We start from the raw sequence: 13,237 nt of genomic DNA, 5'->3' as shown, positions 1-13,237 counted from the left end.
GCCTCACCCTGGCAGCATCCAGGAGGTGCATAGCAGCCAGCTGGAGACCTGCCTTCCCCCCTCGGGCCAGTGGCGGAGGCGTTGGTGCTGAGATGTCCACACTTTCTGAGAACTCAGTCCATGATCAGCTGACAACCCACAGGCTGGGTTTTCTCCAGACAGTTCTTGAGAAACCATTGTCCTGAACAAGCATGGTGACAGGTGCATTTGTGCATTTTCTCATTCAATTCTCTCACCTCTGTGAAGGTCTGTTATTAGTCCTCATTTTGGAAGAGAACAGGGCTCCAGGAAGAAAAAGTCTCTGTCGGGGCAAAGTGAGTGGAGGTTTGGGGGTACTTTTCAGGTTTGAGGAGATGTGTGGCCTCATCCTCAGCTGTCCCTGTGGGCATCCTGGCTGGTCAGCTGGCAGCCACTAAGCACCAGGTTCTGCACCCCTTGTGGATTCTCCACAACTCTGCCAAAAGTTTCCTCTTCCAGGAAGTCCGCCTTGATCACTCCTCCCTGCCCTCCCCAAGCCCAGCAAGTGAGCAGTTAGGAGACACCGTCTAGGAATGTGATCTTCCCACGGCTGGCTTCTTCTCTTCCTGCGATCTCCGTGGAAATGGATCTCCCCTGAGTTCCCCTACCCCATCACTCATCCATCACATCCTCCCCGCCCCCCATTTTGTCTTCTCCATGGCATTGACCACTCCCTGGGATGGTCTTGTTTGTTTGTTTACTGTTGTCTGCCACCTTCTTTAGACTGTGAGCTTTCCAAGGGCAGGGACCACTGTGTCCTGGGGCTTGGAGCAGCGCCTGGCACAGAGCCAGTGCTTGCCAGTCACTTAGTGAGTGAGCGAATGAATGGCGTTTGGGGGATTTTGACCAGGCTGAGGGAGCCCCACCCAAAGAGCTTGGTTTTGTGCCCGGTGCTTGGGAGGGATTGGGAGGCCCTGGCCCTGGCCCCTGGGTGCCAGCCAGGAGTCGTGGGGGGCAGGTTCAAGTCTCAGCAGACATCTAGACAAGGTGTTAGGCAACCACCCAGCAGCCAGCAGACACACAAGCCCCCAGAGGAACCCATCAGCAGACTGAGCCCCCGGGCCGCCCCGGGCTGTGTGCTGCGACAGGGCTTATAAACAGGAGGCAAGTGTTTATGGAAGCGACATCCCCTTTGGGGCAGAGTATTGTGGTCCCACGTTGTGGGCATTCAGATGCTCAGCCTGTTGTCTCTGTGCAGTGGCTACAGGATCCGGAAGTGGGAAGCTTTCTGGCTCTGCCCCAAGGACAGCATTATTGGAGTTACAAAAATAATTGGAGCTTGGCATTAATTTTGGCTAATTATGCCTCCCTCTCCTGACAAGCCTTTTATTTATGTATGTATTTTTTTCCTTTTGGCTGTGTCCTCCAACTCCCTCAATGAGAGGCCATTTGAAAGGAAATGATCATTTGTCTTCCTATCTCTCACACCGGGCGGGTAGGGCTGCTGGCGGGAGGGGAGCTGTGGGCGTGGCCGGCTCCGCGCGCTCAGCCCAGGAGATTCCCAGCCTGGATTGGATGCGCTTCCTCTCTACGCGCCTCGGCTCCGTGCCCGTAGAGGCAGGAGCTCCCTCCATCACCACCCTGGTGGCGGGTGAGGCTGGACCGCGGTAGGAGCAGGACCAGGGCGAGTGCCAGTGTCCGGGTCGCCGGGAGCTGGGGACACAGAAGCTGGAGACGCGGCTGCCCGCCCCTCCCTCCGCCAGCGGGCAGGGGACCATCTCCCAGGTGGATCTCCGCGCAGCTCGGACGCGCCGCCTGGGGAGCCGTCCAGCCCGCCGGGCTGGCAGCAGATCTGGACATGAAGAGCTGCCCGTCCGGAGGGGGAGCGCGGACTGCCCCAGCCGCCCGGTGACAGAGGACCGCCTCCCTCCCGCGCGGGGGTCTGACTCGATTTGCCAGCAAGAGGCAGCCGCCGGAGAAGGTCCCCCTCTCCTCCTCCCGCTTTTGGGGAGGCGATCTTCAGGGGGTGCGCCACCCGCCTGGGACCCTCGCAGACCCTGGGTGCAATCCGCCGGCAGCCACCATGGTGCAAAATGTAATTCTAGTGTTTTTCCGCAGACGGCTGAGCCAAAGACCCGCCGTGGAAGAACTGGAGAGAAGAAACATCTTGAAACGTGAGTAGCGGGTGATGCCCTGAGGCCCCCCCTCGCGTGTGCTGAGGCTGCTGCGGGAACCCGGCTCTGCGGCCTGAGCCCGCCTGGGTTCCCGTTAGGTCTGAGCTGCTGAGGGACTCTGAAAGCAAGCCCCCGGGAAAGTTGAACCACCCAGGCACATCCTGTTTAAAATTAAAAAGGAAAAAAGCTCTCCTAGCACGGTTAAAGATGTCCCTACTCCAGGGTTATCTCATTGGTCAGCCCTGCAGATGGAAGGGAAACGAATCCATATCCTTTTGCAGGCTGGGTCTCAAGCAGGTGTCCCTGGCGGTTTGGGACTGGGGCTCCTGATGGCCACGGACATCACAGGCAGGTGTGGACAATGTATAAATCCTACCAGGGAAGGACTCGCCCCTTGGTGGTTACAGCTGGGGGCATAAAGCAGCTCAAAGGAACGGAGAAGCCTTGGGAAACGTCGCCTGTGGCTTAGAACCCCGCGATTCCAGGACCCTCCCTCCCAGCGTCACACCCCTTGGGTTTCCCCCGTTAGGTGTGCGGTTGTAACATGTGCTGCACACCGGTGTCCAGGGATAGCCGCCACGATGTAGCGAACACTGTTCCATCTCATTAAAGCCATTGATGATTTGGGTGGTAAAACCCTTTCAAAAGTGTTTTTCAGATACTTCTTATGTATCTGGTCAACAGACTTCAGTCTGCGAGACATTTTCTACAAAAAGTATCTTCTAAGGGCCTGGATTTTTAACATATTTTCATTTTCTCCCCTCTTTACGGATGAACTCTGCAGACATTCTCTGAGTTTGGTTTTTCATTCCATGAACGTCTTTTTACAAAGTTAAGGTGGTCCCAAGGCTGACCTTCTGTCACAAAGTAGACAGCAGAAACTCTGGTCCAGGTGCCGCGTCCTATCTGATTCCTTCCCCCTTTCTTTGCCTCAGCACCTTTATTAACTGCCTGGAAGACTCCCTCCTTTATAGACTGTTGGAAATATTTAAACCCTAAGATTAAGAATTCTTTGTTTTAGGGACTTCCCTGGCGGTCCAGTGGTTAGGACTCCGCGCTTCCACTGCAGGGGGCTCGGGTTCAATCCCTGGTTGGGGAGCTAAGATCCTGTAAGCCGCGTGGCACAGCCAAACAAAAAGAATTCTGTGTTTTATTTTTTAAACTTAAGATATGGAAACTACTATATTACGTGAACTAGGCCACCTCTGAGGATTTCAAGAAAAGCTTTTCGTTGATAACATGCTTGATCAAGCGAGCTGCTAGAAATGTCAAGCTCTCTGTTACCAAATATTTGAATTTTTAAAAATTAAATCACTTACTTATAAAGCTCATAAGTCACAGGTGCCCCTGAAGTAGTAATCCAAGAGTTGAATGGGGCAAGTTCAAGGCCCGGGCAGTGCCGTCCTCAGACTGGTCTGTTGCTCAGAGTGGGCGGAGGCTTTTCTCCCGGAAACCGTTTCTCCCGTCAGTGGTGACCTCCTCTCTGGTCTTGCGGGCGGCCAGGCCCTCCCACCGGCAAGTGCTTCTAATTGTGTCAGTCTCTGCACGTAGACGTGGAAGCCTGAATATCAGAGCTGGTGCCTGGTGAGCAGAGATGGCAGGTGGACCCCGGGAGCTGACGGCGCTCACCTTCAGGGCACAACAGGGGTAGGAAAACAGGCTTCACCCCCGTGGCCCTGGTGGTCCCTCCCCCACCACCCAGCAGGCAGGTCCATCCCTAACCAGAAGCTTCTCGAATGCCCTGGGCAGCGGTCCTTGAGAATTTCCCTGCTGGCTTGAGGTGGCTGTTTGGCCTGGTTCCGTGGAGGTGAGAATCGACCGACTGTAGCTGGTCCAGCCTGGAACATCACCCTCGCCGGCCCTCGACACCGGCTCGCACTTACTGCATTTTCGGCTTCTAATCAACGCGCAGAGTATCATCACGTTGTATTTGCTCCCCCTTCAAGTGGGGAGCTCATGACTAACTGCGATTGTGTCAGAGGAACGCTCAGAACTGGGCCTGTGCATCTGTGGATACAACAGCGTAAGACGCAGTGGCCCCTGTATATGCTCTGATATTACGAGTGATCATCCCGCGTTGGGCCCACTCTGCTAGGCGTTGTACACAGTGCTTGCTTACGTTCCCCCGTTGAATTGTTAACGGCACAGCTGTGAGGTTCGCACGGCTGTCCCCCTTTCCCTAGCGAGGAAGCTTAGACCCCAGGAGGTACTATGACTTTTTAACTTGAGTCTTGGCAAAGGGATGGAGCTGAAGTTCACGCCCAGGTGGCCTGGCTCATCGTCCACGCTCTAACCACCGCCTTAGGAGCAGCGGTGCATCTCTGACTGTTTACAGAAGACACATGTGTGACTGTCCAAGCTACCGGCACTATTCCCAGTAAATCTGGGTATGGAAACTCCGATCATGGCTCCCTTGTTTTGTATAAGGCACCGGGCTTTCTGAGTCTGAGAATAAGAGATCCACAAACCCATCGCTGAGTGGAGCTCAGAGAATCTGTGGCTTAGGCTCTGAGGAAGAACGTCTTGGAGTTGGTGCCCCACCGAGCGCCTGGCCCTGAGAGGGACCCCGCTGGGCACCCAAAGATCAGCTCTCCGAAGCCCCCGCTGTGCTCATATGAACTTGTAATGAAGCTGATTTGTTGTTCACGAGTTAAAAAACAGAAAGATCTGATCTTGCTTCAGTGTTTTCACATGGAGGCTGTACTTGGGATTTTTTCATGGCCTATTTTTAAGAAATCTGAAGAATTCGTTTCATATCATCATTTAAGCCCCTCCTGGTTGGCCTTCTATGTGGTACTTTCACAGTTTTTTCTAACTGTATCATTAGCTTTCTGATTAGCGCTTATAACTGTGGTTTCTTCTGGTTTTTCACTTAGATTAAGAACCAGGAAACATGACAGGGTTTGGTTTCCTTTTCTAAAACACCCAAATGCGAGATGAATCCTTTTTAAAGAAAACTACTGAAAAGTACAATGGCCAGTATGTTAAACGCCCATACACCAAATCCCCAAAATGCACAAATGTTTGAAATGTTTTAGATAAAGGCAGGTAATATGAGCTTATGTTAACTGCAAGTCACAGGATTTCCCTTTCTCAGACCTGGCGGTGTTTCTAGGAGAGCTGACGGATGAGATCCCTTTCCTAGGAGAGGAATTCTGGGCCGTCTCCAGGGATCTGAGGCTTTATTTAGCAACAGAGAGAGCCAGAAATAGGACATCCATTATCTGGTATCCCAGGGCAGAGCGTACGTTCTACACTACATCTCAGCATTCTGTTCCATTTTTAGCTCCCAAGTGTAGGTGTGAGCTCGGCTCGCATGTTAATAGGCCCACTCCGCAGGCAAAGCCAATTCTGGTGAAAGACTAAGGGTCCTTTAAGCGGCAGGTCATGCATCTTGCTTCTGCAGTGGAGAGTCAGCTGGGTTCCTGGATATGTTTGGATTTGAAATACATCCTGAAAATATGAATTCCAAGCAGGCACATGCTGCCCAGAATCTGAAGAGAATGTTCCTTACCTTATGCTGGTTGACTGAAAGTATGTATACCTATTAAATGGAAAAGGGGAAAAAAAAAGAGCAGTGACAGTTCTATTAATATGCAATCATTCATATATATATATGTATGACTATGTTATATATGTAACTTATCCTACTAAAACTATTTTTGTTTGCCATCTATGTTCCTAAATGTAAATACACAGAGAGAGGTATGATATTTGATTAGGAGAGAGAGCTTCTTTCTGTTTCTCCCGCAAATAAATGCCCAGCGTCAATCTGTGCGGTTATTTCTGACACAGAGAAGGGCCCAGGAGAACCAGGCTGTGACGACGGCAAAGCTTCCCTTCTACAAGTGTTTCTGTTGACAGTGAGACCATAATCTCCTGAGCAGCAATTGGCAAAGCAGAGAAAAAACAAACTGTGATGTGGAGAAAAGTGTCACCTGCCAGGTGTCCTTTGTGTTACATCTTTAGCTTCCAGAAATGTGCAGATCTTGAGGACACTTCCCTGCTAAAAAGAAGAAAGTCTCAACCTGCTTCTTTCTTTTCTTTTCCTTTTTTTTTTTTGTTTCCATCTTTCACAGAAAGGAATGACCAGACAGAGCAGGAGGAAAGAAGAGAAATCAAGCAGAGATTGACAAGAAAGGTACTGTCACTTAAGCACCTGTGTCCTGAATATTCAGGGGGGAAAGGTGGGCTAGAGGAAAGCTGCTTCTGTAGCAGCTGGGATGGGTGATACAGGGCCTCGCTCTGTGGTAATGAGTGATGGTTTCTGGGGTAACAGTGAATTCACTCACCAGATGCTCGAAAAGCAGTGCCTTTTGCCACGTCCCGCGGTGTGACCGACATGCCTGTGGACGATGTCCTTACCTAACACCAGAGAGCATGGTGTGGCCGCGCAGCCCGGATGACGTTTCCATTTGTTTCCAGGAAATCAGACGTTGAGTGGGCATGCTCTTCATTTATTCAAGCTCTGTACACAGTGCTTAAGCAAAGTGTGCCTGGATATCAGCGTGTCGGTTACCTTTCAGACTCTTTGGTTACCTTGCACTTGTCTAGAAGCTCCTGATTGCAGAAAACTTTATTAGCCTCAAGGGTTTGTATCTGGGACTCAAATAGTTAAGTCAAAATGTACTATGGCCAATATAGGTAGCAAGTCTATAAACTTTGATCTCCTTTTAAAGCCCTGAGCATCTCTAAATTCAAGTGATCTGGTGTTATCCTTTCTCTACTGTGTTCTGTAATAATAATAATAATAATAATAATAATAATGGAATCTTGTCTTGCTTGAAGTTAATAGAATATCCTTCCTGAGCTTGAGTTATGAGCACTAGTAGTAGTATTTAGCATTTCAACTTTATCAGAAGCTTTTTTGGTAAAATCCTGCCTAATGATAGTTGAAAAGAAGCAGCTGCTGCTGTGAAATTTTTCCTAAGTTAATTCATCAGCCTTTCCTTGAGCTGTGCTGTGAACAGGGCACCGCTGGCCTCCTGGGGGTGTGAGTGTTCCATGATGAGATATGTTTAGGGGAGGTGGCTGTAATTTAAGATTGTATAATGTAAGCCCTTCCCATGAGAGATTTTTTTTGCATTAGGGTTCTATTTCACAATTTCAGACTCTTATATTTATTTGTAGAAGGATGCTGTTTGTTCAGAGTACTTTAGGAAAGCTAGTTTGGCATGATGAGACCTAACTATGGTTATCTTTTATTTTAGCTTAATCAGAGACCCACGGTTGATGAACTGAGAGACAGAAAAATTCTGATACGGTTCAGTGACTATGTGGAGGTGGCGAAAGCACAGGATTACGACAGACGGGCAGACAAACCCTGGACAAGACTGTCGGCAGCAGATAAGGTACAGAACAGACCTGTCTGCGCGGGTCGGGGGTGCGTGTATGTAAGAAGGGCAAACCATGTCATGCCAGGGAGTTTATTCTTAGACAGTGGGCGCCATCAGCTGTTGCAGTTAAGGCTGAGCTTGACCAGATGTTGCTTTCACAAAGACAACCCAGATTTAGGGTCTTGTTTTCAGCCAGGGGATGGTTTTGCCCTTAGGGACATTTGGCCATGTCTGGGGACATTGTTGGTGGTCCCCAGTGGGGCGGTGCTACTGGCGTCCGTTGAGTGGAGCCCGGGGACGCGGCTCACCACCCGGAAGTGCGCAGGACGGCCCGCACAGAGACTGATCCAGCCCCAGGTGTCAAGAATGTGAAGTTGATAAGCTCTGATCTGGGGCACAAGTCAGAATAGGCAGGGCTGGCAAAAAAGAGCTGGATGGCATAGTTTGAAACCCAGCGAGCCGCAGTGGGGACGAGGAAGGGAGGAGAGGCGAGAGGCCCTCAGGGGACCCTCCCCGGTGTAGAGGGAGGCAGCTCTGGGCTCTGTCCTGGGCCGGTCCGGTTTGAGGTGTCTCTGGGGACCTCCTGGTCAGAGAGGCGGGGAGAGCAAGGAGGCGGTGGGGCAGAGGCTAAGGGGTGAAGCAGAGGGAATTAACACCCACCGAGCCCTCACACTGCCCTGTACTGAGCCCAGCCTGCCAGGTATTATTTCATTTAATCCTCCGAAAGATCCCTAAGAGAGAGGCGTTGTAATTATCCCCGTAGAGGTGCCATTGAACAGGTGACCAGGAGAGGCTGGGACAGGTAAGGCTTGTCTGGGGTCAGGTGCTATCGACTGGCAGAACTTAAACCCAGGAGCGTCTGTCTACACAGTCTCTCCTCCCTTCCCGCCTCTAGTGATTTTCAGAACTCTTAAAGCCTTTCGGAAGAGGAACATGATACATTCAGCCAGTGAGTTTGCTGGCTTTGCTAATTGTTCCTCGTTCTTCATATGCTGAGTGTGAGTCCGTCAGGTTCTAAATGAATGCACGTGAGCATTGCATCCACTTGGAGGAATGCAGACAGGCTGTAGTTGGACTGACCCTCTCAGTTACCCGTGGTGGATGTGCTCAGAGGAGCCCAGCCGTGAAGGGAGAATTCAGGCATCTTTGGCAGCAGAGCTGGGAGTAGTACGTCCCTACATACTTGACGCAAAGCCTTTCCTTGCCCCGGAGGCTGTGTCTGATGTTTTTGTCTGCCCTGGTCCTGGAGGGTTTATCTGAGAGAAGCACACAATGAAAGTGGGTGTTGGGAAGCTGGAGGAGAGCCAGAAGAGAGGCCCTGAAAAGACTGAGATGCACATCTCACCCACATGTAACGGCAAGGTTATTTCTCAAATGACACAAAACAAAAATGTATTCTGAAGTTAGAGTAACTTGTTTCTAGATGATCTAATTGCTGAATTCCAAGTAAGTTCACCAAAAGCTGAACTTCACTCATTATTTCGATGTTCCTACTTTATAAGTGCCCTAAGCGTGTGCTTGATCCATCTATTATGTACCGTGGTGGGGTGGGAAAGGGGGGAGGGGTGATATCTTCCTACTCCAGCACAGCATATAAATTCACTAAACACTTCCAGAATACCAGCTATGCACTAGCTTGGTAGGACTATAAAAATGAGTATGTAAAAGTCTAAATGCTGAACAAAAGGTTTTTTTAATCTATCACAAAATAACAAAAGCCAGCAAGTATTAGGAATGGCTCTCAATCCATAACCATGATACTACTTTCCTACGTTAACTTTTTAATGTCCTGAAAAATAACATGCAGTTTTTAAATTCCAGGCAGCAATTCGTAAAGAACTGAATGAATACAAAAGTAATGAAATGGAGGTACATGCATCAAGCAAGCATCTGACAAGGTCAGATTTCTGTTTGTATGAATTTCATGATACTTATAACATGGTATTTATTTAAAAAGAAAATAATGTCAGAAAGCACTGTGTGTTCAGGGAAAAAAATTCAGTATTTCTGCAGAGAACTGTCTTGAACAGACAGACTGCAACTCAATTGAAAGTGCTGTTCGCTCCCGTGGTTTCTTACAGGGCTTGGTGAAAGGTGGTATGCAGGAGAACAGTATTACACAGGTCGTTGTTTTATTTAAGTAGTTAATGTATATTTAAGGAAATTAGTCTCAAAGCACTGAATGTACTTTGTCTATATGTTTAATTCCCCTTCTCTAATATTCAGAACTCCCTAGTTTATAGAACTCCCTGATTTATTTATACAAATATTTATGTATTTGTTTCCTCAGCACATATTTGAGTATCACTGTGTGCCATTCTTGGTGCTGAGAATGCAACTATAAATAAGGTAAAGGAGGGTCCCGTCTTCATGGAGCTTATATTCCAGTGGGGATATATTGACCGATTCTTCCATAATCAGGACTTTTCACACAAGCGGAATATACTCTCTGTCCACGTGACCATAAACAAAAGTGGCACAGGGTGTCTTGCTGATGCTGAAGTGCTCGTTGGCTGCATGTCCTTCCAGCGTTTCCCCTTCTCGTCCGTGGCCGTGACAAGTCATGATGAAGTTCTCACATACCTTTAATCCGAAAGAGGCTGCCTGTGATGCCACGAGCCTTCAACTGCGCCAGCTGCTTTGTCATTTCTCCCTTGGTCTAGAGATGCTCAGGCCCCAAATACAAAGAGAAAGGAAATCCTGAATGGAGATACTGCCTTAAACTAAAACAATGGATTCCTTTCCTTTTCTGTTCCTCCCAAAGTGGCCACTGCAACTGTTATTTAAAAGATTACTCTCTGAGCCACTGTGGCTGCAGAAGAGAAACCAGGCACACAGAATTCCCTCCTACGCGATAGTTTTACTTTGTATATATCAAGGGAGGAAAAGGAGGTTGGAAGAGCAGGAAAAAAATGAAGCAAGTAAATAGTTTGTTTAAAAATGTTTGTTTCCCCCCCATGACTGGCATACTTTTGGGCAGGAATAAATCACCTTACTTTTGAGTGTTCAAAACACTAAAAAATGTTTAGGAAATAAACATTCTCCGTAAAACGTTCAGAGTTATTTTTAACGTTCAATTCTGTGTTAAAAAAAGATATAATTACTACATATTCTATGTATGGTAATTTCAAAATATTTAATACATTTTCTCATTATACATTATTAAAAGAGATGTTTACTAAAGATATGTATTTTTTTCTCATAAGTCCTTGATAGCTTTCTTACAGGACAGAATTTTAAGAGTGAGCCCAAAACTTAGACAACAGGAAATATGATTTTTTTTTTTTTTTTTTTTTTTTGGGCGGCACTGTGCTGCATGTGGGATCTTAGTTCCCTGACCTGGGATCGAACCCGCAACCCCTGCATGGGAAGCGCGGAGTCTTAACCACTGGACCGCTAGGGAAGTCCCTGAAATATGATTTTTATACCACCACATTTTAGAATTTAATGTCAACTTTTAAAAGTGAGAACAATGTTTTTAGTCACATGAGATTTTCTTAAGTGCGTTAAACATTGCCACAAACACATTATCAACTCTACAAGAACAAAACTATAACTCTACTACTATAATATCCAATAATTTGTTGTATTAATCAATTCATTACTTCTACTGATTTAGCAAAGCTCTGCTCTTTCTGTGTACTTCAAGGGCTTACCTAGCATTTTTCAAACTAAGTTTTAGGTAGGCTTTAAGAATTTAGCATCTGATTCCTCTTGGGTTATGGCTGGGGCCCGAGCGGTGGGCGCTGTCTGCGGCTCTACACTACTTTAATCCAGGCAGGTCCATCCTCATGTTTTACCCCTTGGACCTGCGCAAAGCTTTTATAGCAACAGAATTATTTGTGGAAGGTTTTGGCAATTTTAACTTAGAAATGTGTAACCTTAAGTTATTTGTCTTTTTGTAATTTCTAGATTCCACAGGCCATAGAGATTTTCTTCTGAGAAGAATTGTGTTTAATTTTTTGATACCAACACTGAACATTCATCAGGGAACTTTCCTGAAGTTCAGCTCACGACCCCCTGCTGTGTTTGTGCGAGGAGCAGGACCACACACACAGGTGAAATCTTGGCCACACTCACCTGTAAGAGGACCAGCAGAGGACACTCTTCACTCTCTGGTGTCTGAGGAGTGTGAACTGCTGGGGTCAGTAAAGACCCCAAGTAACTCGACCAGAAGAAAACTGTTGTTTGCCTTCCCGCCTTGTTTTGCAGTTCTGCGGTGTGACCAGGGACGGCCACGTGCGTGTGCAGGGTCACTGCGCCGAGGCTCCGACCGAGGGACGTGTACGCAGTGTCTTCAGTACCGTGTGGAAAAGACGTTTTTATTCTGATCACAATTAATTTGAGAACTCTTTAAGTTCGTGTTATACAAAATGACTTACTGTATTATTCTTTTTTTATATAATGTCTAACAAAAAATGCAGCTGCAACATTTTGATTCCTGTTAATTTTGTTCTTTAATTAAATGACTACTCATTGCAGGAAATTAACCTGGGTGTTACAGTTTCTTGGGGTTGGGGTGAGAGATTTTTTAGAACAGGCTGTGAAACGAGTCCAATTTTATTACTTTTGAGCCATCAGAAGCCAAACACATAAAGGAGAATTCAAACTTTTCGTGTGTTTTGTTTTGTAAATTCTGTTAGTATACGTGGTTTGTGCCTTAGAAAATCAAATTATCCTTTTCAAGTTAATTTAAGTTTATGTATCATTCAGTAATGAACCTAGAGATAAGTAATAACTTGTTGAAAAATTCTACCAAAAGGAAAATTATGCCCTCTTTAAGAGTATTTTTAATTTCATACTTGCAAACATTATTAAAAACTCTGTTGTAAGAGACAAAGGTTTAGATGGAGTGGAGATCGTAAAGAGGAAACTTACCCTGGCACAAATGTGAAAGGTAATCTTGGCACAAAGGGGGAAAGTAAGTTAAATAAAAATGAATGTTCCCTGAAATACATTTTTACTTGGCTTTCAAGTAAGCATCCTCGTGAAAATGAGCCCTCCCTCCTGGTCCATCGAGGCAGGGAACACAGTGCTTGAATAAGGGCTTTGGGATCTTGCTGATCCTGTGCCCAAATCCCAGCTCTGTGCCATTCAGCAACGTATTTATTTCCTCTGCAGGAAGCTCTCCCACCCCCTCCCCCCCCCCCGCCCCACCCCACCCCAGACTCTCTCTCTTTCTCTCTCTCTCACACAACACTACTGTAATCTCTAAATGAGATAAAGGAGGGAAAGTGGCTGAAGTGCCAGCACAGAGCCCGGCACGTTCTGTCCACCGAGGGTGTGGTTGCCACGTAGCCCTGGAGCTGCCGAACCTCGCCTGTGACTTCTCACCGCACAAGCTACCTCATTGCTCTCCTTGACTTTTCCTGTTCTGCTGCTTTAAGGCTGCAGTAGGTCAGGCGCCCGTGGAAACTGCTCAACCCTTGTGGTAGCACTTTGTCCTAAGGGACTTGTGATCAATCCTAGATGCTAGCAAACATACTGTTAGTTTGTGGAATTGGGGTCTTTTATAAGAAATCACTGTATGGTAGAAAAATTCCAGCTCTACCTCTTACTTGCTGTGTAACCTTCTGTGAATCGCTTGACTTCTCTGAGCCTCAATTTCTGTGTCTATGAAATGATATCTAAATCCTTTCTAACTAGAAGCGAATCCCTTAATTTTATAAGCATTTATGTGTATGTATATATATTGTATATTTAATACATATATGTGTGTACTCTTTTATGCATAAGCTGTTACTTGTGGCCAGTCAACCCCCAAAATAC

At 47.1% G+C, this 13,237-nt stretch overlaps 1 protein-coding gene across 4 annotated transcripts in view; it reads left to right on the top strand.

The window, feature by feature from the left end:
- PHACTR3 (phosphatase and actin regulator 3) overlaps positions 1-11,841 on the top strand; it is a 407,993-nt gene extending 396,152 nt beyond the window's left edge. For all 4 annotated transcript variants that reach the window (XM_059895900.1, XM_059895899.1, XM_059895898.1 and 1 more), the window contains 5 exons: positions 2,077-2,132; positions 6,212-6,273; positions 7,343-7,483; positions 9,290-9,366; positions 11,381-11,841. In XM_059895900.1, the coding sequence (XP_059751883.1) occupies positions 2,077-2,132; positions 6,212-6,273; positions 7,343-7,483; positions 9,290-9,366; positions 11,381-11,396 (352 nt within the window). In that variant the 3' untranslated portion in view covers positions 11,397-11,841. The remainder of the gene's footprint in view (positions 1-2,076; positions 2,133-6,211; positions 6,274-7,342; positions 7,484-9,289; positions 9,367-11,380) is intronic.
- Positions 11,842-13,237: the final 1,396 nt, after the last annotated feature.

This window comes from Balaenoptera ricei, chromosome 15 (assembly GCF_028023285.1).
Source record: "Balaenoptera ricei isolate mBalRic1 chromosome 15, mBalRic1.hap2, whole genome shotgun sequence".
Taxonomy (NCBI): Eukaryota; Metazoa; Chordata; class Mammalia; order Artiodactyla; family Balaenopteridae; genus Balaenoptera; species Balaenoptera ricei.
Note: the sequence above shows the minus strand (reverse complement) of the source record. Positions and strands in the feature narration are given on the sequence as shown.